The following is a 23,512-nucleotide window of genomic DNA, read 5'->3' on the forward strand; positions in this document are numbered from 1 at the left end:
GTATCTTGATCCCAAATCCCCTTCAGCTCACTCTGGGACCCTTTAAAACCTCCCTTCTTTGCCTTCATATCCTCTTTTTAAAAACTGATCCCTGGGGCTAGAGAAATAACTCAGTAGCTAAGAGCGCTGACTGCTCTTCCAAAGGCCATGAGTTCAAATCCCAGCAACCACATGGTGGCTCACAACCATCCGTAATGAGATCTGATCCCCTCTTCTGGGGTGTCTGAAGACAGCTACAGTTTACTTAGATATACTAATAAATAAATCTTTTTAAAAACAAAAAACAAAAGCCTGAGCCCTATCCCTGCTTCCTGCATATGCACAGGCATGGAGTTGCTCACCAGAGCATGGGCAGCCTATGAGAAAAGGTACGCCCCTGAGAAAAGATGATTCTCCTCTTCCAGGAGCCTTAACTAGAGGCCAGCCCTGCATGCCGGAATGTTGATTGTTGATGGGTACACTGGCCATCTTGCAGCCCCCTTCCCATCCTCTGGCTCTTACTTTTTCCATCCCATCTTCTACAATGCTTCCTGAACCTTGAGGGGTGGGTTAGTTGATATAAATGTCCCGTTTAGGGCTCAGTGGCCAGCAGCACTCTGGCCGCGCTGCCTGCTGCCCACTGCAAAAGGAAGCTTCTCCCCCTAGGTTCAGAGTAGCACTGATCTATGGTCTGCAGCTACTTTTGCTAGTCAGCTCAGTTCCCAGACCACCTCATCTTCTGCTCTCTTTTCTCCTTCATCCCCACCTCCCATCCTTCCTGGCTCCTGAGATGACAGCCCTGGACCTCCAGGGACTTCACATCCACAGCTCCTGTTACAGACTTTACAAGCCGCTTCCCACGTTCCAGTCATTGCTCTGTAGGGCCCACGAATCTCATCTCTCTAGACTCCCAACAGCGCCGCAGAGCGTGGCAGTTGCTGTCACCATCCTCATGTGACAGACGGGGAAACCAAGGCATGGAGACCTCTGGTGCCTTACTGAAGATCACTGGGCATGGAGTAATTGTCAGAGCTGAGCTCTGGTGTCACAGAACCTGCAGAGTGCAACGATGCCCCAGTCCCTCAGCCTCCTCATCTCCTGGAGTTCCTGAGCAGCCCCTCAGAGCAGCTGTTTCTCCCCAGCAGTGGCCTGTGGTGGACAGCAATCCTTTGCATTCTTCCTTACAGCTCCCTGGCCCTTCCTTGGTCCCACTGAAGCCCTGTCTTGGGTTGTGGTACCTTTCCTCGGGACAGTTACCCACTGTTGCCCAGTCACTGGCTTCTGCCCTGACCCCTCTCTTGTCTCTTCTCTCCTTCAGTGATCTGGTCCTTTGCTTCTGAGAGCTGCTCATGCTGACAGCCTTTGTCTCATGCTGATACCTCCAAGTTGTCTTCTGGATCTGCACCCACTGTCTTAACTCATCCAGCCAAACTATTGCTGCCAGCCCTCTTCCCCATCTTTCCAGCCAATGACCGACACTCCATTCTATTTTTTCCAGTTTCTTGAGCTAGAACCCTCAAGATCATCCTGGCTTCTCACCACCTTTTATCTTCACCATCCAGTTGGCTAGGAACTCTTACTGACTCGGTGTTCAAAGTGTCCAGCTGCCCCTCACAACCCTCCCGAGGCCAGCCCTGCCCAGATTCCCACCATCTGGACCCCAAGGGTCCTCTCTTTGCTTATTTGTCCCTACTCTATCACTGTATCCTCAATTAAAAGGATTCTTTAAAACTTAGGTGACCTCCTGCCTCTAGGACCTCTCCTCTTCATCCCTTGCCCAGCCACAGAGTCTGTCCCTCAACACATTGGGAGACCTTTGCCTCTGTTTAGGAGAGTGCTTTCCAACACACGCGAAAGGTGACTTGTACCTACAGTGGTTACTGATCCTCCCCTTGTATGCGTCTCCCCACTAGGCTACAAGGAAGGAGTGCTCTTTATTCTCCACAGTCACCGAGGAGTCATACAGCCAGTACGAGTGTGGCACAAGGCAGTTGATCACAAAGTATTTGAGTTAATTAATTAATTAATTAATTATGCCTTCTCTTGAACGAGAGCCAAAAGACTCTGGGTAGGGTAAGGTCTGCTTGTAACTGGCTTTGTATCTAGGGCTTACCAGGACGCCCAGCTTCACTGAATGAGTGTGGACCCCAGCAGTTGCTGGTCTTCTTGGTTCCAAGACAAGGTAGGACAGGGAGCTTACCAGCTAGGGAGATGGCTCAGTCAGCAAAGTGTTTGCCTAGAAAGCGTGAGGACGCAAGTTTAATCTTCAGGACCCACATAAGAGTGTCAGGTGTGGTGACCTGTGGTTGCAATCCCCACGCTGGAGAGGCAGAAACGGGAAACCCGTGGGATGTGCTGGATAGCCTGTTTAGCCTAATTGATGGGCTCTAAGCCAGTGAGAGACCCTGTCTCAAAAGATACAAACCATTCCTGAGAATGACACTTAAGGTTGTCCACTGGCATGTGCTTGTGTGTTTGCGGGCACGCACACACTCAAACATGCGCACATACACACCAACCAATATACACACACATAATAAATTACATTAGACAGGGAGTTATTGAGCCATCCCCTGCACTGGGCATTCTGCATCCCCAGGGTCCTCTTTTTCCTAGGTCAAGCAGTACAAAATAAGGAATCACCCGGGGAGTTGGAACTACTCTGTTTGCACAGCCATGAAGTTTAGACTGTTGTAACCTCATGGTAGATGGCTGGTGCCACTGAATGGGCCAGCTCTTCTCCCTTGATAGTTCTAAATCTAGCATTGGCCCCTGGGTTTCCACATGTCCCCCAGTCTGATTGGCTGGCATCCATGGTGCGTGCCCCCATACTCCCCAGCAGCTTTGTGTGTTTTGCAGAGTGGGGAGCAGTCCCAGAGTCTGACTGAGACCTTCTGCCTGGCTGGGAGCCTCCGTGTGCCCAGGATGTCTGCCTTTCCAGACAGCGTGGACCAGAAGTTTCATAACATGACGGTGAATGAGTGCTTCCAGTCGCGGAGCACTGTCCTCCAGGGGCAGCCCTTTGGGGGGATCCCCACCGTGCTCGTACTCAACATCATCTTATGGGTGGTAAGTCTTGGGTGCCATGGGAGAGACACGGGGAGGTCTAAGACAGGATCCACGCTGTGCAGCTCTGACAAGGGATACAGTAGGGAGTCCCAGTTCAAAGCACACCAGCCACAGTAATGGTGCAGCCTAGGTGGCCCAGGTGGGAGGGCTTTGGGGTTGGAAGGCAGGCAGAATTTCTGAGGCTCCCTCTACACCATCGGAGAAAAGTCTATTTCCTTTGGACCTTCCTTCTCTGTCCCCTTGTTGGTTCTCTCACGGGGGTGGGGGGTATTCTCGTTTTAATTACGCCAGACACACCCTCAGCTCCTCCATTCAACAAGCTGACCATCTATCTACTCTGTGCCAGGAGATGCCCAGCTCAAAGGGACAGTTCCTCCCAAGACAGCTTATTATCTGATATGGTGGGCTCTGTAGATTTTAGGGATAGGGTGTTTCTCCCCCTGCCATGGGAATGAAGGGGGGGGTGCAGAAGAAGGCGTATGTGAGCGAAGTCTCCCGTTCCGCTTGCTTTTTCGGGTCTGCAGTTCGTTGTCCTGCTCTATTCCTTCCTCCGGAAAGCTGCGTGGGACTACGGGAGGCTGGCACTGCTGATACACAATGACAGGTAAAGTGGGGCACGATGGTGGGAGCCCCACTCCCCTAGGAGACACTGCCTGGTCTCCTGCCGAAGCTGCAGGAAGTGTCTCATCAGCGAGTGGCATCCTGTCCCTTGCCTTTGCCCCTGCACTGACCACGAGGAGGGCACAGGACTGTGAAGGACAGCCATCACTGGGCACAAAGCCATGTTTGTGTCTGGTCTTTGACTTTCTGGAACCCATGGCTCGACTCCCAAAGTTCATTATACACCTGACAGCAGGGATTCTGTCTATACCCAGATCTGCTCATTCAGCTTAAAGCTAAGGCCTGTGGCTCACAGCTATGGGAAAGAGCAGCCGCTGTCCCTCACGGCGAGAACCTATAGGGAGCTGGGCAGGTGCCTGAGAACCTCATCTCTCTCTTTCTATCTCCCTGCCTCCCTTCCTGGCGGCCAGCCTGACCTCGCTGATCTACGGGGAGCAAAGTGAGAAGTCATCTCCCTCAGAGGTTTCCTTGGAGGCGGAACGCAGGGACAGGGTGAGTGCTGAGAGTGGTCTGGACCCCAAGGGACCCCAGACTGGTCAGGCAGTCATGGCTCAGGGTAGTAACTGCTTCTTCACCCTCCCAGATTCAGTTTTCCCACCAGAAATATGGAAATATTAACCACCCCTAGATCCTAGAATGCCTTCCGTTCATCATGCGGGGATTCTCAATCTTGTCCAGCCCTGCCCAACATAGCCTGTGTCCTGTTTTCTCTTTTCTGTGGCCTTCCGACCTTGCCGTTCATTTGACCAGTTTCTGTGGGTACCTGTGGTATGTGGGACCAGGAGATGGACAATAGACACCATGGACCAAGTGGTGCCTCATGGTATTTTCTTCCAGGGCTGGGAGACAAGCAGGTAGTTAGTATACAGGACATGGACGAATGCATGGTGGGAAAGGGGGACAGGAGAGGCTTACAATAGTGCAGGGTGAGAGCAGCATTGTGGTTGGTGGTCAGGGATGGTGCTGGACAGAACATGACATCTGAGCAAAAACCTGGTAGAGAAGAGAAGAAGCAACGGACAACTCTATCCCTCAGGGCCACCACACTGTCTGTGTGATCAGCATCATCATCGGACAGCAGCCTTTCCCTCCCCTCTCTGTCCTCCCCAACTCCTCAAATACCTCATCACCCCCTGACGCCACCAGCGCCCCTAGCCCAATCGTGGCCCTCGGCCACTGCCTCTAAGTCCTTTGGTCTCTCTTCAGTCCTCATCCTAGCCTGTCTCTCAGAAAGAGAGGCGTGTCCAAACTGTGGACTGAGGGTCGCACGTGTCCCCGGGTAGCTATGAATATGGCCCGGCTGATTTGTAGATGGCAGTGCTCTACCACAGTGTCAAAAGAGGTTGTCACACGTGCTGGATCTTTCTGCCTTCAGCAGGTTGATCCAGTTGGGTCTATGGCATGCTGTTTTATTTTTCTCCTACCTCTGATTTGCAGAGTCCTCCAATGTTGTAGTCCCCTGTCTATCCCAAGTCCCCTCCATGTTCTCTGTCTCTGAGACATGACTTCCATTCTCCAACCTTGGCTGACATCACCACACTGCTACCTCTAAACGTTTCCTTCCCGCTAGTCCTGAAGGCCTCTCTAGCCTGTCCTCTTCAGTGACCTTCAAGGTAGCACAAATACCCTGCAGGAATTTGATACGCTCAAAGAGTCCCAGGACACCCTTCACCCCATTCTAATCCCTGAGCTCAGCCCTTCCTTGCCCCACCTCGCTCTTACCCAGGCACCTGAGCATGACCGGTTCCTTTCCTGAATTACATTGCTTTGATCATCTCAACCCAACCAGCCCTGCCCAACTCCCCCAGCCTCTTGCCTGGGTGGCTTCAGCGGCTCTAAGTGATCCCTTGAGATCCTCCCTTGTTCCCATCTCATCCATCTCCCATCTGCATCCAGAGCCACGCCTGTGAACTGAGACACAGGTTCTCCTAGGCCTGCTTTCAGTTTTTCCTAATGCTTTTGCAATCCATTGCAGATGTCTCTTTTCCATGGCCTGGCGGTTTGCTCCCTTGCCCCGTATCCCATCTGTGTCTCCACAGTGGTGGATGTTGCTTCTTTCCCATCTCAGAACCTCCTGTGTATTTCCTCCCTCTCCTTCTCCAGTGGCCCTTTTCTGAGTCTCCTCACCTCGGCATCCTGACCAACCTGTGTAGGTCCAGAACTTGTGTTTTCTGCTCAAGGAGAAAGCGTTCCTTTAACATCCCTAACCCTGTCTGGAATGACCCCCTCACCTGCATAACCAGCTCTCGGTGTCTGCTTCCCCTAGTGACCCCTGCATCCCAGTCAAGCCCATGTTGTAAATACCAACCTGTTGTGCGTGGTAGGTGGAAGCACATTTCTTCTGTGGCCCACCCCTTCAAGAGACCAGGTCTTCCTCTTGTCAGGCTGTGCCCCATCCAATGTGTCAATCCTCAGGGGAGGCTCAGGGTCAAAGGGGACAGTGGCACTGGCCTTGCATTGTACACAGGCTATTTCCCGACATGCTGCCCTGTGCCTATGTGTGTATGCTTTGCAATGCTAAAAAGATTATTTTTCTTTCTTAAAAAACTAAGAAGCATGCCATCGGTCTAGACACCCCAGTAAGTTCTAAGCCACCCAGAACTATAGTAAGACTTTATCTTAAATAAACAAGAAAAAAAGAAAAAGTAAGAAGGCAATCATTATGCAGGAGGGGAGCAGGCGCACGGAGGTGATCATTACAGCAGTGAAGGTTCTCAGCCAAGTGGGTCCCCCTGGAGTGCTCATGCAAACCAGGCATTTGTTATTACCCCTATGTCGTAGGATGTGGAGGATAGGGACAGAGTCATATCCACTGTGCTAAGCTGTCACTCAGTCTCATCAGCTGAGTGGGCTCCTGGCAGCTGGTGGCCCTTCCCTGTAGGGTGGGCTAAGAAGAGAGGAAGCGTCTTGTTCACTGGCTGCATTTCAGTTACTGACATTTCTGCAAGGTGTTGGATTCAAGGACATCGTGTTAGTCACAGCTTGACAACCCACAGGGGGAAAGGTTTGTTCAGGCTCAGAGTCAGAGGGCTCAAATGTGTGCTCAGCTGACTGCCCTACTGAGGAGCAGGAGACAGAGAAGTGAGGAAAAAGATGCACTCTTCAAAAGTGTGCCCCACTGACCTACTTTCTCCGCACCTGGTAACAGCTCATTCACCTGTGACCAGCAATGGACTGAGCCATGAATGATGTTATCATGCTCACATCTTTGTAGTGTCACCAGCTGGGACCAAGCCTTCAACGCAGGAGTCTTTAAAAGGGAGGGGAATGTCACTTTATACTCAAACTTAGAAGTTGGGCCTTGTGCCAAGGGAACAATGGACTTTCTTTTGGCCTGTCCTTCTGCTCCCTTTTAGGGAAGATCTTTCTCCACTCCCTTGGTTCTAGAGATCTGCTTGTCAAGCGGGCCTGCCACAGAAAAGATATACACAACCAAAACAGAGCCAGTCCAGAGATGCAACCGTGTCCAAGCTTTTGTTAACCTTCTGTGACCCTGGAGGGACTTAAACACATGAAGGCACTTATCACCTCTGCCAACTGAGAGCCATAGACCTCAGAGCACCCTCACAGACACCCTTCCCAATCTGAATCTCCTCTTGGGGCTCCCCACAACCTCCCTGCAGCTAAGGCTGTTTCCCCCTGATACCTAGAAACTCCAGACAGCAAGATCCAGGAGAAAGGCCTCTTCAACGAAACAAGACACTGAGGTGCAAGAGCCCAGGCTCACTCAAACTGTTTTTACAATGAAGGGCTCATTTAAGGCCCAATTTTAGGGGAATTCAAGAGAAACAGCTGCTTCGGGTACACCTAGATACCAGAAGTCCAGCATTGCCAATAGGGCCCCTCTGGAGTCCACTCTCATCTGAGCTGGCCTTGTTCTCATGCTGTCTGCATGTGGCACCAGAGATGGCGCTAAGACACTGCAGAGTTCTCTGCCAACACCCATATCCATCGTCTTAAGAGAATTTTAAGTAGCTCCTTTTGCATCATTTCCCCATTGGCCAGTTGATCATTGAAGGTAAACTCAATGATGAACAGCACTGGACCTCATGTGTAGGGGGACGGGGACTTCTCAGGAGGAAGCCACAGTGACAGAAAGGAGCAGCACCCATCCATCCAGGAGTCTGTCCAGCCCTCCTTCCAGGCTCCATTCCCTGTATCAGAATGGCAAAGATGTCCGCTCACTTCCATGGAGACATGTCCCTCAGTATTTACCCCATGCCAGAAAGTCCCCTCTATGGGAGGAGACCTCTGACATATCCTTTGCTCTCTGGGTCCCCATAACTGGGCAAAGTAGCCCAAGCTGGCATTTTCTCAGTTTCTCTCCTTTTCCCCCAGGGCTTCTCTTCCTGGTTCTTCAACAGCCTAACCATGAGGTAAGTGCCACTCTTGGAGATTCGGAAAGTGTTGTCCAGGGTTTGAGGTGAGATAGGAAGGGGCTGCAGAGATCGGTAGACCCTCCTTGGAGGACAGCCTCTCCTAGTGTAGGCAGAGTCCTTTCCCAAGTTGTAGCTCAGTACATGAGTACTGAGCACAGCACTCTGCCCCTGACTCCTGTCTTCCCCCTTGGGGAAGGACCCCATGTTAAAGCAGAACCACTATTCCCATGAATACAAAAGCAAGTCTGTGGACTCCAGGAAAAGCTATTGTTGCACACCCGCTTGGTCTCTGTGCTCACCATACACCATATTTGTGAAGAAGGATCAAATACCTGGAGCAGAAGGTCAGATGTCCCTTCCCTGAGCCTGGGTGGCAAAAGCAGGACCTTGCCCACCTCACCTTCTGGATTTCTGTACAACCAGACCACAAGACACGTGTTCTCTCTCACTTCTCCAATGCCAAACATTTATTAGAGTGAGCCTTGGCTACACCCTTAGTGCAAAGACATGCAGGCACACATATGTGTTCTCATGTGTACAGGCATGTACAATCATGCATAGAGGCAGTGCACTCATTAAGACTCATTCATATACACACACAGATACACACACATATGCACTGACATGTATACTTATTCATACTTACACACATGCATGCATGTACTCAGCCTTTCCTTGCCTCTGTGTTGAGCCATATATAATTCCAGGCTCTCTCTAAATATTGCCCATCTCCTGATCCTCCGCCAGTATGTTTTCTTGCCAGGTGACACCTGCTATACCTGGTGCAGCCTCACCACTCCTTAAAGACTGCATTAGCCAGGATTCTTTAAAGTAACAGGACTTATAGAGTGAATCTCTCTATATAAAGGGGCTTTATTGGAATGACTGACAGACTGTGGTCCAGCTAATCCAAAAATGGATCCCTATGAATGGAAAGTCTAAGAACCCAGTAGTTGTTCAGTCCATGAGGCTAGATCTCTCTGCTGGACTTCAGTATATGCTGGAATCCTGAAGAAGTAGGCTCTAACACCAATGAAGGAATGGGCTGGCTAGCAAGCACTAAAGCATACAGACAGAAAGCTTCCTTCTTCCATATCCTTTATATAGGCTGTCAGCAGCCTATATAAATTTAATCAGATTAATTTAATCAGATTAAAGCAGATTAAAGGTGGATTTTCCCACCTCAAAGATCTGGATCTTTATTATAGATACAGATATAGATAGATATAGATATAGATATAGATATAGATATAGATATAGACATATTTTAAGGACAAGGCCTCACTGTGTAGCCCAGGCTGGCCTTCAACTTATGATCCTCCTGTTTCAGTTGCCTAATTGCTGAGATTACAATTTTGCACCTGTATCATGCCTAGCTTTCTTTTGTATTTTAATCAATATATTTCTTGTTCCTATAATGAAATACTGAAGGCCAGGTAACTTTAAAGAAAAAAAAAAAAAGAGGCATATGAAGTTAGAAATTCTGATAATTCAAAGGCATGGTGCTGGCATTGCTGAGCTCTGGTGTGGCCCCTGTGTGGATGGTGTCACACACATTGGCAAGATCATGTCTTAAGGCAGGAAGCCAGACCACAAGGCAGAAGTCTGGTGCAGGTTTGCCTTCTTTTTAGAAAATCGTTCTGGGAGTCCAGCCCAGAGCCCTGTGCAGCATTCATCCTGCCACTGAGCCCCTCCAGCCCCAGAGACAAGCTTTTATAACTGATCCTTGCAAGAAATAATGTATGGGTTCCAGTGAGAGCTGCCTTCTGGAAGCAATACTTCCCAGATTTCTCTTAATAGCTCTACCACTTTTTAACATAGTGGAGACCGGGCATCTAACACAGGAACCCTCAGGAGAACAAACCACATCCAAACCATAGCTCATGTCTGAACATCTGTTCCCCCGGCAGGCAGTGCATACTAGATGTAGGTCTGTAGGTTTGGCAAATTCACAGGCAGAAGCATCGTGGGACATTTGTCATTCCTATGCATGGGAATGAAAGGAAGAGAGGTGGGATGGGTAGGTTCACTCAACTGACCACATCCTCAGGGATGGAGAGAGGAAACCCCCAGAGGGACTTTGAAGTCAACTTTCTGGATTTTCTCTATTGCTGGCATGTAATCTTGGGATTGTTTCCTAACAAACCTGAAGTACCCTGCCAAAGCAACTTGAGGGAGAAAGGGTTAATTTGTTTCCCAATTTCAGGTGACAGCTGGGAAGTGGAGGCAACTGGAACTTGAAGCAGTTAGTCATATCACACCCACAGTAAGAGCAGGAAGCAGTGAATTGATGCTGCAGGCTAATGCTCAGCTTGTTTTATTCAGTCTTATACAGTCCAGGATCCCCTGCCTAAGGAATGGTGCCACCTAAAGAGGGCATGTCTCTCCGCCTAATCAATGTGATCAAGACAATCTTAGACATGCTCTTGCCTAAACTCAATCTAGACAGTCCGTCTTTGGGACTCCCTTCCCAGAGGAGTCTAGATTGTATCAAACTGACCATCACAAATACAATGGGTATGTATAGGGAAAGAGAAAGTGATGGGAAGATGGAGTATTGGTAAAACAACAAGATTTCACATGGTGGGTGTCTCTGTGGCGTCAGTGAGAGCGCAAGATTCAGGGCATGGTGCTGCTGCACATCTGTGTGTACAGTCACTGTGCTACTGCACTCCTATGTGTAGCTTTTGAGTGCCTGAGCCTGCAGGTCACTGTGCAAGCTCTGTGTATTCATGTTCATCTTGACCCCCACCCCACCCCACCCCACCCCAAGGCTCCTACCAGAGGAATGTAGGATCACAGGGATCACAGCATCAATGAAGGCAGGAAAGTGAGGCTTTGTATCACATCTAACACCCACGGGAGCAGTAGATGACAGTTAGACATTTCACTGAGCAGCGATAGCTCAGCCAGAGTCCCTGAGTGCTGCCTCCTGTGCAGTCTACTCTACTCAGAGAAGCAAAGGCCAGCAGAGTTCTCTGTCTCCTTTATAATGGGTGCTTGCCATCTGCCAGGCAAAGGAACATTTGGAAAAAGGAGAAGGAAGTCTCACCAACGGGTTCAGGAAAAGTGTGGCTTTTGAGCTGGGATTTGAAGGATAGAAAAAAAATCTCCAAAGAAGCAATTGTGGAGGTCACATGAAAAGGAGAGGACAATGTGAGCCAGGTTGGGGACAGAGGTGAGTAGAGAGTGACTGGTACTGGGGAATCTTCTGGTGTAGCTAAGAGCAGGGCTCCATGGTAACGTTAGCAGGAAGAGAACAGTGCCAAAGGATCCGGAGGAACTGTGCCTGGGTATGGAGTCTCTGGGGACTGATCCACAGGCAGACATGTGAGAGGGCACAGCAGCAGAAAGAGTCCACAGTCAAGGCGCTAAGGAAGCTACTGCAGTGGCCCAGGTAAAAGGTGGCCATGACTTGGATTGGGAAAGTGGTCAGGGACACAGGAGGGAATCACCTGGTGACAGCCAGTAGGCGATGGCTGGATTAATCTTATTTGTTTGTTTGTTTGTTTGTTTGTTTGTTTGTTTGAAGTAGGGTCTCTCTACATAGCTCTGGCTGTTCTGGAACTCACTATGTAGACCTCACCAAGTTGGCCTTGAACTCACAGAGATCCTCCTGCCTCTGTTCTGCCTCCCAAACTGCTGGGATTAAAAGCATGCATCACCACATCTAGCTTAAATACCAAGTTTAAATTTATTTATTTATTATTTATCAGTATTTATTTGTTTGTTTGTTTGTTTGTTTGTTTATTTGAGGTAGGGTCTCTCTCCATAGCCCTAGATGTTCTGGAACTCACTCTGTAGATCAAGCTAGCCATAGCCTCCTGCCTCTGCCTCCTAAGTGCTGGGATCAAAGGCATGCACCACCACACCCAGCTTAAAATGCCAAGGTTTTTTTTTAAACCCGTTTATTTTATGTGTATTGTTTTGCCTGCATATGTATATTATATATATATAATATAATATATATGTGTGTATGTATATGTGTATGTGTATGTGTATGTGTATGTGTATGTGTATGTGTATGTGTATGTGTATGTATATGTATATGTATATGTATATATGTATCTGTGCACCACACACATGAATTACAGACACTTGTGAGCTGCCATGTGGATGCTGGGAATCAAACCCAGGTCCTCTTGGAAAAGCAGTCAGTGCTCTTAACCTAACAGCCATCTCTCCAGCCCCCATGGCCTGCTTTTAAAGGGAGATTTGGAGGTCTCGTTTGTGTGGAGAGGATGGGAGAAGGAAAACAAGGGCCTGTGGCCCAGGCAAGCATGTGAGGTGACCAGCCAGCTGTTGAAACAACAGCAGTAAAGCTTAGGAAAGCTGTCAGAATGGAGGCTTTAGCCTTGACAGATGGAGCCTTAGAGATTGAAGTTGAAGTGACAGAAACAGCTGGATCACCTAAGGGACAGGATCAGCAAAGGTTCCTCGAGGCCTCAGTGAGAGGGGAAGAGGAAGGGGACTCTTGTAGGCTATGAGATCACACAAGTCCACACAGGCATGGCTGACAACCGTCAGAGGAGGCTGTTGACCTTAGTGATCTGGGTCTGTCTTGAGGAGGCATTTCTAGAGTAAGCAGATGTTTGAAGTGTGGAAATGGAGATCAGAGCCTACTTCCCAAGAGGCATGTGAGAGGAGGGAAATAAGATAGTATAGAGAACGGGGGGGGGGGACAAGATGGGGTGCTTGAGGGAGTTGCTTGGTTTATTTTACAGTGACATACACAGGCTTGAACCTGGTGGGAGTGTAAGGAGTAAGGTGTGGGTGGGTGTAGAGAGAGGAGAATGTCAGAAGAGGTGACAGTAGAGGCTGCAAGTCTTCAAGACCAGTGGAAAGGAGGAAAGATATTAAAGCAGACAGAATTAACTGCATGGGAGAAAGGCATGGGAGCTCGTACTGGGTGAGTAATAGAAAGAATAAAGGCAGCCCCTGAGCTGGAGGCAGGATGATTGACCCAGGAAGGAGAATCTTGTTAGTCCTGTCCAGTCCAGCCCTCCACTCTGTCCACCTTTGCGGGGGTGGGGGAAAGTCCTGGATACTCCCCCTTCCATTTCCCTCCCCCACTGTATCCACAGTTCAGATACAATTTTCTTTCACAAGATCAGATCTGGCATCTCAAGCCTGAAGCAGGGCAGGTCCCCGTTCTCCCATGGCTTCTCATCAGTTCTCAAAGACCCCATTCTTAGGACTTAATTCTCAAGTCTAGGGCAAGGAGTCACAGATAGAGAGTCAGAAGCTCTGAGGAAGTCTCTAAATTGAGATACTGAAAACCTCAAAGAGGTGCTCGTACATTTTTTTTTTTTGTCATAATGTTTGAAAAAAAAAATCTGCATCCTGCGCTAGATATTCTAGAATGTTCTTCAAACTAGAATGTTTGAAATTGAAAGGAACCAATGAGCCTGCCTAGAAGGTAGGTGTGGGGAACCCATGAACGAGGAGATCACATGGTTGGGAGTATGTTTGCATGTGTGGGGGTTCATGCCCATACCTACCCACATGGGTGTGTCTTGTGACCACTTTACCATGGTTTTATACCCTGAGCTCCTCACCTGCTCTAAAGGCCCCGACTATAACAGTATTATCAAGTCTCCACTCTTCATATTCATGGTGGTCACCAAACTCCATAGCAACTTTTGAGGGGACAAACCATCTTCAAACCATAACTGTCACTAAGAAAACTTTGCACAAGAAACAAAGGGAAATCATCCAAAATGCTTAATTAACATCATAGCACCTGCTGTTTTTTGTAAGGGACCCAGGTTTGGTACCCAGTACTCCCCATCAAACTCTAGTTTTAGGTGACCCAACTCCTCTCGATTCCAAGGACACCCCCACACACAAACTCATGTAGACATGCATACATACACACAATGAATAAATCTTTATAAATCATTTTAGGTTTGATAAGATTGTAGAAGCTTCTTTCTCCTTTATATTTTCCAACTTAAGCACTTGTTGCTTTTATCCTTCTGCTTTAAAAAATGATTTATTTATTTTTATGTGGTATTTTGCCTCCATGTACATCTGTATGAGGGCATCATATCCCCTGGGACAGGAGTTACAGACAATTATGAACTGCCATTTGGGTGCTGGGAATTGAGCCCTGGCTCCCTAGGAGAACAGCAAGTGCTCTTAACGTCAGAGCCATCTCTCTAGTCCTTACTATTTCTTTTTGAGACAGGGTCTCTTGTAGCCCAGGTTGACCTTGAACTCACGATGTAGTTTAGGATAACCATGAGCCCCTAATCCTCTTGCCTCTACCTCCTAATTGCAGAGATGACAAGAAAACATCTACAGTGCTCTGACATCACATCCAGGCAGGCAGGGCAGTTATAAATCATGAATCTATAGATTCTTACCCATAGCCCTTGATAAGTGTGCTGTATCTTTGTTGGATGCCTCCTGGGAGTAAAATTGCTAGGTCCTAGAGAGTACGTGCATTCTCTTTCAGTAGCTAAGGCCAGCTGCTCTCTGGCTCATGTATATACTCAGTTTCCATAGAGGAACGTCCCCAACACCCTTGCCCTCACCTACATTTGGTCACTGTCTACTTTCTTCTTTTGGCCAGCCTAGCAGTGTCATTTTTAGGTATTGCCTTTGAGGTGAAGGAACTGAGAAACAGAGAACTTTTTTTTGAAGGGACACACCTGCGTCATGGGTAGTGCTGTGTCCATTGCCAGCAGCACAAGCCTGGAGTGTTTGCAGAAGGATTCGAGGGCTGTCTGCCTCTTGAGTTCACAGGGCTCTGGGTTGCCTCCTGTGCCTATAGCACAGTCTCTTTCTGATGCACCTGTGATCTGACATACCCTCCAGGCGCTCTTGAGGCATTGAGAAGAAGGGCAATATCTTCCCCAAGATGAAAACTTGGGAATAGATGGTCTTCTTCCCACTGTTTCCTCTGCCTACCCCCACACAAGCAGTGGTCTCCCTGGTACCTGAGGAATGCTCTTGTTTCTGTCTCTCGCAGGGACCGGGACCTGATCAACAAATGCGGGGATGATGCGCGCATTTACATCACGTTCCAGTACCACCTCATCATCTTTGTGCTCATCCTCTGCATTCCCTCCCTGGGCATCATTTTGCCTATTAACTACATTGGAACTGTTCTGGGTAGGCAGAGCTCAGCAGGATGTTGGCCCTGAGCCACTCATGGCTTAGTAGGCTGGTGGATAAAACTTGGGCCCCACGGGCCTAGAAGTCTGGCTTTTAGTTCTTTCCCTGGAAGGCAGCTGTCATGTGTCCTTAGGCAAACCATGCATCAGTTCTCCCATGTGCAGACTGGAGCCTTGTCTGATCCAAGGCCCGGGAGAGCACAAGCTCACAGTTCAGCCTAGAGCTGTCTATAAATGGCCCCCGTGCCTTTGGAGGATGCGTGGCTCACTGGAGAAGCTTCTGAGACCCTGCTTCTCCTCACGTGTACCCTGGTGGACACACAGAGCCCTGTACATGTAGAATTTGTCTGGTAGGACCTCTGCCCACACTCATTGTAACAGGGCAGCATTGTGAGTGAGGGCTTGGGTCCTAAGTTAGAAAGACCCTGCCTGGTTCCACACCTTTCCCCATATCTACTGCCCACAAAAATACCTTCTCCCAAGCTAACCAAGTATCTCACCCTTGGAATCTGTTCCTTCCACTGTTTTAGACACGGAGAGAGAGGTATTCCAAGTACCTAGTACTCGGTGGAAGCTCACGGAACAGCAACTGGGTCTTCCTTAGAACTGTGGGAGGGATGAAGCTGTGGGAAGGCCGGTGTCCGGTGGTTCCTTTGATGTCCAGATGGAAGCCAATTTTACCTCATTCCTTGGGTTTGCCCTGTTTCTCTTCAACCAGAGGCAGACCTGAATGAGTCCACGGTAGCATTTTGAGTATGCCCTGGATTGCAGCACCAGAGGGGGTGTCCCTGACACAAGAGACTCTCATCCCAAGCACGAACGTGGCGGTGACAGTGTAATGCAGGATTCCTATATTGTCTATGAAGCCTGGATCTGTCTGGACAGACAGAGTAATACATGTAGCCAAAAGGATCTACTTTGTTCCAATGTGACAACGTCCCATTTTCTGGAATTTAGGCCTCTTGTTGGGACTGTGGCCAGCATTGCTAATGTCATCAGCCAGCTGGTTCCCTCAAAGCTAATTTGCCGGGTGTCTGTTCCATGCCAGCTGTGCTGTGGGGATTCCCCACAGACACTTGGTCCCACAGATGAGAGCCCAAGTCAGCACCCCCTGGGGGGACAATGTTTTTGCTGGAAGTTGGAGACAAGTCTGGGGACCAGAAGGAAAAGCAGATGTAGGCTTTATGTCTCTCTGCGTCTTTGGCATTTGTTCAAAACCTTGAGTTCTGTCCCCACCGTAACTGCCGGCAGTGTAGAGGCCAGGACTAAGGTTATCCCTTTCTTCTTGCTTTCAGACTGGAACAGTCACTTTGGTCGGACCACCATTGTCAATGTCTCTACAGAGTAGGTACCTGATTTTTCACTCCCATTCTACTGGCTGGGTGCTAGCAGGGAAAGAAGGGCCACAGTGTGGTGCCCGGCTTGAGTAGCTCTGTGCTGACGAGGCAAGCCTGGTGTCTGTGGAATCCAGGGCCCGAGTGGGATGCCAGAAGTTACATTCTCCTGGTGGGGCAGGGCTCGTAATGCCTCAGTTTCCCCATCTGTCATGAGTGGAAGTACCCATACTGACCATTCCTGAGGACTATAGAAATGGTCCTATTTGCATAGTGTCCTAGTTAGGGTTTCTATTGCTGGGACCAAGACCACAACCAAAGAAGCACATTGGAGAGGAAACGGTTTATTTGGCTTATGCTTCCACTATCATTGAAGGAAGTCAGGGCAGGAACTCAAACAGGCAAGGAACCTGGAGGCAGGACCAGATGCAGAGTCCATGGAGGAGGGCTGCTTACTGGCTTGCTGCTCATCATGGCGTGCTCAGGATCACTAGCCTAGGGATGGTACTGCCCACAATGGGCTGGGCCCTCCCCCATCAATCATTAATTAAGAAAATGCCCTACAGCTGAATCTTATGGAGGCATTTCCTCCCTTGAAGTTTCCTCCTCTCAGATGACTCTAGCTTGTGTCAAGTTGACATAAAATCAACCACACTTAGTGAATCTGTGTCTGGGAAGACCCTGGAGCAGGGTGGGAGTGGAGTATTCAGGATGCAGTATCCTTGACAAGACATCCCTCAACTAATGGAGTGACTCACCCACCCACCAGACTGCACTTCTGGTGTCCACAGCAGGACAGAAGAATCAGAGGATAGGTTTGCCACCTACTGCTTCTGCATCTCAGGAAAGCCTCACCCCAGATTCAGTCCTTAAGCATGGGTAATATCCATTCTCAAGCCAGGACCCCACCCGCCCAGCTGGTAGCTACACCAACCTGAACTAAGCCAGATGTGGCCCTGCCTGTGTGTGTTAAGGTTCACTAAGTGGCTTGGCCAAATTCCTGACCAAACTTCAGAAGCCATTCCCGGAGGTGTCAGTGGAATCCATCCCACCCCATCCCCACCTGTCTCCCATCTCCACCCCATCCTGCCTATGGCCTCAGAACAGACTAGCCTTGCTAGAGCTCTCTGGTCAGCAGAAGGTAGCTGTGGAAGCCTTTCCCCTCCTCCACCAGCCAACTCTACCCAACTCAGTGTTATCGGTAGAACCAGAGCTACCAGCACCTCCCTGAGCCATTCTGAAGTGTCTCGTGCCTCTTCCCAAGAACTGGAATCCTATAAAGCAGTATAGAGCCTTCGGCGCGCACAGTTCCACACTGCACAGTGCTGACAGACTCTTTGAAGAACCTGCCCTTGTCTCAGTGCAGGATTTGAGTGGCTAGCCATCTATTTAGATAGGTGGACGCCTGTGGCTGGTCAGGCACTGAGACAGAAGGAGTAGACCTGGTTTGCTCTCCTCAAGTCTTGACACTCAAGCTTCCAAATGGTAATTCTGCTCAGATACCTTGAGACAGCATCCTGTGAGGTGCATGCAAGGGTAGACACAGAGCCCAGTGGTCACCAGCCCTCTACTCTAAGGCAGTGAGATTGTGTGGCCCTTGTCTCTCTACATACGACCCAGTACTTCCTCACTCAGCCTACTGGGCATCCGTGGGTGACAGATGGCTGTCTATGTATATGGGCAACTATGGCTCCTCTCCCTGTGGCCTTAGGCAGGTTAGCCACTCTTCTGGCCCCCCTTTCCCTATGGATAAAATGAGAGTGGGTGGTCAGAGAACCACCCTGAGGGTCTGGTGAGAAGATGCAAAAAACAAACAAACAAACAAAAGAGCTTAGTACCCCTCCCCCACCCCCACCCCTGGATCTGGTTCCCTGGGAGTCCTATTGTGGGGGAGTGAGTCTAGAGACATGGTCTCCATGGGAGGGATGGCTAGGAATACTGATGGCATGATGGGGGTAGAGCTCCGGAGGCCTGCAGCAATATGAGTCTTGTGCTCCATTCTCTCCGCAGGAGCAAGTTCCTGTGGCTGCATAGCTTCTTTGCGTTCTTGTACTTCCTCATCAACCTCGCCTTCATGGGTCATCACTGCTTGGGATTTGTGCCAAAGAAGAGCCTCCACGTAAGTGTGTGGAGGACCCTCTCCCCAGCGTCACAGAAGGACCATCTTGGTTCATCCTGCATGCAGGAAGGGGTGTCTGCCTGCAGCAGGAGCCAGCCCCTGGCTGCCTTGCCCGTGGGTGCTCTCTGCTTCACTTCCCCCTGCTCTAGTATCCCACTTGCTAAGGTGAGAGCTCCTCACACTGGCTGGTAAGTAGCTGCTCTCATCCTTTGTCTCTGCTGCCCTAGAAACTCTGGCCTAGGGGCTGTGTTAGAATGTGTACCCTAAAGTTTTCCCAGTGTAGGGGTATGAGCAACTGGGGATAATTTCTACCCTTGTCCAACTCCCTGGCTCAGGGCTACACTTGGGAACTTCACCTCTCCTTTTTTAATATTTCCTTGCCTTTAAGTGTGTGTGAGTGTGTGTGTGATGTATGCCATGTATGCTCACATGTATGTATACGTATATGTATACTTGCCCACACAGAGTCCAAAACAGAACATAACGTATCCTGATTTTTCCATCTCCACCTTACTCCCTTGAGACAAGGTCTCTCATTGACCAACCTGGCTACCAGCAAGCCCCCGTGATCCTCCTGTCTCTGACTCCTATTGCACTGAGGTTGCAGGCAGACTTGGCCACAACTGCCTTTTTGACGCAGGTACTAGGAAGTTGAACTCACGTCTTCATTCTTGGGCAGCAAGTGTTCTTAACCCATTGAGCCCCTCTTCCCACAGCCTGAGTCTTCATCTCTTGACCTACTCATACCTTCAAGGCCAGGGAAGAATATTTGGCAATCTTAGTGTTGAGGTAGAGCATAGCCTCTGGTACGCAGTGTTCATGGCTGAGGAGCCATGAGTGGACAGCTGTGTTGAGTTATCTGTGATCTGTGGGGAAAGAGCACCCATGGGGATAACCATCCGTGGCTTCATCCTAGCCTGCCATTGTTTAGTGGGGCAGCAGGATCTACTCCTCTGAGCCTACCCTATCCAAGACAGACTCACTTTAACCTACCTCAGGATGTAGATCCTATACCCTGAAGCCACTGCAAGCACAGAGACCGGAACACCCATTCGCTTCTGCTTTCCTTGATACCAGATGCTGATTCTGATGTCACTCGTCTCTTGTAGTTTATTAGACCGTCATCTTGAAATTGATGGATCAGAAAAACATCAGCCACCCAAAGAGTCTAACAGGGAGTTTGGGCAAGGACCCCTTCCACCCCCAGCTTCTCTTCAATCTTGCTGTCTTAGGCCACGTTTTGTCACTGTAACAATGTTCCTGAGGGAATCAACCTAAACGGAGGAAAGGGTTTTTTGTTTTTGTCTCATGGTTTTGGTTTTATTAAATATTCAGTTGGCTCCATTGCTTTGGGGCCTGTGGTGAGACAGTTCATACTGACAGGAGCATGTGTCTTGAGAAGGTTACTCACCGCCAGGTGGCAGATGAACGAATAAAGAGGAAGAGGAAGGTTGGCATGCCACAGTGCCCTGTAAGGGCACATTGTCAGCTGCCTGTGATCGCTCACTAAGCCTCCTCTCAAAGTCTCTTTTTCCACCTGGCACTGGGACCTTTAGGAAATATCCTGGATTGAGAGCATTGCTCTTGCTCCCAGCTTCAGGCTCCTAGAATACTAGGGATTTCTCTGGCAATGTGAGGTTTTACACCAAAAAGGTAGTTCAAGGAGACTAGAAGTCACTGTGGTGCTGTACCAGCTACAAGTGGGCATGACCTTTTTTAGAAGGGGAGATGTGATCCTTCACGTTGGCTCTGGCCCTCCCTTCCTGACCTCAGATGTCTGACAGGGGCCCCTAGCTAGAGCACAGAGAATAACTAAGACCTGGTTTGCTGATCTCTGGGCTCCAGGAAGCTGGCAAGCAGTTCACTTAGCAGGGAAGCTTTTGGTAGCCAGCAGCCTAGTATGAGCAGAAGGCCTCTGGGCCACTAAGAACCCACATATCCACCACTCCTGTGGAAGCACAGCCTTGTCTCTCCCAACTCCAGTTCACGAGGACTCTGATGATCACCTATGTACCCACTGAAATCCAGGATCCCGAGATCATCAGCAAGCACTTCCAGTAAGTGGGAGGGTGGGCTGTGTCTAGCATCCTCTCCTCCCAGGATCCCCTTCTGGGTTCTCATATGAGTGAGTTGGCATAGGATGTGGGGGCTATGAACATTCCTGGTGGTGACCTCTCTGGAGTCAGCTCAGAATCAGCTTTTCAGAATGGAGAGGACGCCCCCCCACACAAGGCTACAGCCGAGTTGTAAAGGCCCTTATATAACATGGGTAAGAGGCAAGAAGGGCCATTTAACTTTTTCTTGTGGCTTCAGCTACTCAGCCCAAGGAGACCCTACTTCCCAACTATCTCAGGTACAGTGTCTCCAGACCTCTTTGGTGTCCCCCAAGTCTCTGGACACAGATATGCTACTCCTTGTCTCTCAAAAGTAGCTTCATCCTAGGCCCCCAAAGTTTGGAGCATACCCATACCCTGTTCTGAATCATCTATAAAAGATGTTGTGAGTCTCAGATGACCAGGATTTAAACGCCCCAAGGATAGTTCAGGAGTCCCATTCCCATGGACTGTGATTCCAAGTAGCCCTACAGGCTGGTTCAGCATCCTTGTTTGTGACTGCAGTGAGGCCTATCCTGGGTGTGTGGTGACCAGAGTCCATTTCTGCTATGATGTCAGGAACCTGATTGACTTGGATGATCAAAGGTGAGCCCACAGAGGGGCCTGCTGGCATCTGGGGTGGGGGGTACAAGGAAAGGATAGTGCTTTCTGTTTGTTATGACTAGAATATTTTCCTTCTGTTGTCCACCACTGACAGGCGCCATGCCATGCGGGGCAGGCTCTACTACACGGCCAAGGCTAAGAAGACTGGGAAGGTGATGATCAAGACACATCCCTGTTCCCGCCTGTGCTTCTGCAAATGTTGGACTTGCTTCAAGGAGGTAACTGACAAGGCTGTTGGGAACACTGGAGAAAGGGTGGGGGAAGATATGCTCCAGGATGGTCCCTTGCCTGAGTCCAAATCTTCAGGGCCCATTCAGGTCTAGCCTGGTCATCTAGGCTATACCCTTTATCTTTGCAGATATAAAGAAGAGCTAAAACCTTTCTTGGGTCCCCCTCCAGGGCAACCATGGAGGCTTGCTCTTGTTTGCTTTCTGGTTCTAGAAGACACCAGAGGGGACATGGTAGGCTGCAGGAGGCATCCAAGCCTCAGGCTTCCAAAGCCATCAGGGCAGAAAGACTTGAAACAGAATCCACCTTGTCCCCTGACCACTGTAGCTAGAGGGGTCTCGATCACTTGGACTCCTCTTTCAGCCAGACTAAAAAAGAGTGCTCAGCCTTTGGCACAAATGGACATTCTTTTGTCTTTCTGAAGTTCACTTGGGTCTGAAGCATCTACTAACCACATTGTGCCTCAGTGTCCCCAGATCCAAGGGCAAGGAGGTGAATTACAGACTTGGCGTGTAGCTGTTATGGGGGTGAAGAGCTGCTGCATGAGAGAGTCCTGGGGCCCAGCCAGGCCTCCTTGGCCCTGGCCTCTCCTGCTCTGAGGGCCTCCTCTTGTCCCAGGTAGATGCGGAGCAGTACTACAGTGAGCTGGAGGAGCAGCTGACAGACGAGTTCAATGCTGAGCTTAATCGTGTCCAGCTGAAGAGGCTTGACCTGATCTTTGTCACCTTCCAGGATGCCAGGACAGTGAGACGGTGGGTGCTGGATGACCAGGGTTCAAACTTAGAGTGTAGCTCATCCTAAGGGGAAGGGTATATGCCACTTCCTTATCCTCATCTACCTTAAGGGAAAAGGGGATCAGGCCTCCCTCCAGCTGCTGTGTTCTACACCGGTGGCTCTCCCCTCCTTTCTGGGAGCTTCCACGTTGCTGTTCCCAACATAGCTGTACCAGTTCCCCAGATAGTGGGCCTCAACTGCTCTCTGGGAATTATCCTCACTTACCTTAGTATAGGGGTATCAGCATAGCCTATGATCTATTGCCAAGAATGATAGCCATTTTCCGTCATCCCATACACACATAGTGTCCCCCCACCACTACAAGTGAGAAAGCCAAGAGAGAGAAGGCCATTTTGACCTTCCTTCCCTTCGGTTGTAGGCCTCCCATAAAGCCTCCTGTGTATTCTGTCCTGGCCTTTAACAGTCTCATCTCAACAAAGGAATCAATTCCAATCAATTTAGAATGTTCTAGAAGGATTTTTCAGTGCCAAAATAAAATTATATGGGAACTACAGAACTGGCCTCTAAAGGACTGTGGGGTCCCCTCTCCACAGTGGGAACCTTATAATGCATAGGTGTTATGTGGAGTGCCCTTCTTCCACCTAACCCTACAAAAGAATCTATAACCTAGCCGGGCCTAGTGGCACACGCCTTTAATCCCAGCACTTGGGAGGCAGAGGTAGGCGGATTTCTGAGTTTGAGGCCAGCCTGGTCTACAAAGTGAGTTTCAGGACAGCCAGGGCTATACAGAGAAATTCTGTCTCAAAAAAACAAACAAAAAATCTATAACCTAGATTTTAGTAACAAACAATGCTACACAATTTTCCAAGTCACTTAAACCCTCAAACTTCTTTTTTAAAAGATTTATATTATTTCATGTGTATGGGTGTTTTGCTTGCATATATGTCTTGTGTACCATCTATATGTCTGGTGCTCAAAGAGGCCAGCAGAGAGCATCAGATCTTCTGGGACTAGAGTTACAGAGGGTGATGTGTGGGTGCTGGGAATTGAACCATAGTCCTCTGAAAGAGCAACTAGTGTTCCTAAATACTGAGCCATCTCTCCAGCCCTTCAAACAATGAACAACTCTTCTCTTCTCTTCTCTTCTCTTCTCTTCTCTTCTCTTCTCTTCTCTTCTCTTCTCTTCTCTTCTCTTCTCTTCTCTTCTCTT

At 49.3% G+C, this 23,512-nt stretch overlaps 1 protein-coding gene across 8 annotated transcripts in view; it reads left to right on the forward strand.

The window, feature by feature from the left end:
• The window catches only part of Tmem63c (transmembrane protein 63C), a 68,021-nt gene that overhangs the window by 26,951 nt on the left and 17,558 nt on the right, over window positions 1–23,512 (forward strand). For 7 of the 8 annotated variants that reach the window (XM_029484271.1, XM_029484270.1, XM_029484269.1 and 4 more), the window contains 11 exons: window positions 2,839–3,048; window positions 3,573–3,652; window positions 4,080–4,161; window positions 8,008–8,045; window positions 15,025–15,167; window positions 16,465–16,513; window positions 18,514–18,622; window positions 20,606–20,679; window positions 21,241–21,321; window positions 21,434–21,557; window positions 22,186–22,319. In XM_029484271.1, coding sequence (XP_029340131.1) covers window positions 2,905–3,048; window positions 3,573–3,652; window positions 4,080–4,161; window positions 8,008–8,045; window positions 15,025–15,167; window positions 16,465–16,513; window positions 18,514–18,622; window positions 20,606–20,679; window positions 21,241–21,321; window positions 21,434–21,557; window positions 22,186–22,319 — 1,058 coding nt within the window. In that variant the 5' untranslated portion in view covers window positions 2,839–2,904. Of the gene's footprint in view, window positions 1–2,821; window positions 3,049–3,572; window positions 3,653–4,079; window positions 4,162–8,007; window positions 8,046–15,024; window positions 15,168–16,464; window positions 16,514–18,513; window positions 18,623–20,605; window positions 20,680–21,240; window positions 21,322–21,433; window positions 21,558–22,185; window positions 22,320–23,512 lie in introns of all 8 variants that reach the window. The other variant, XM_029484272.1, reaches the window with a different exon arrangement.

This window comes from Mus caroli, chromosome 12 (genome assembly GCF_900094665.2).
Source record: "Mus caroli chromosome 12, CAROLI_EIJ_v1.1, whole genome shotgun sequence".
NCBI classification, from domain to species: Eukaryota; Metazoa; Chordata; class Mammalia; order Rodentia; family Muridae; genus Mus; species Mus caroli.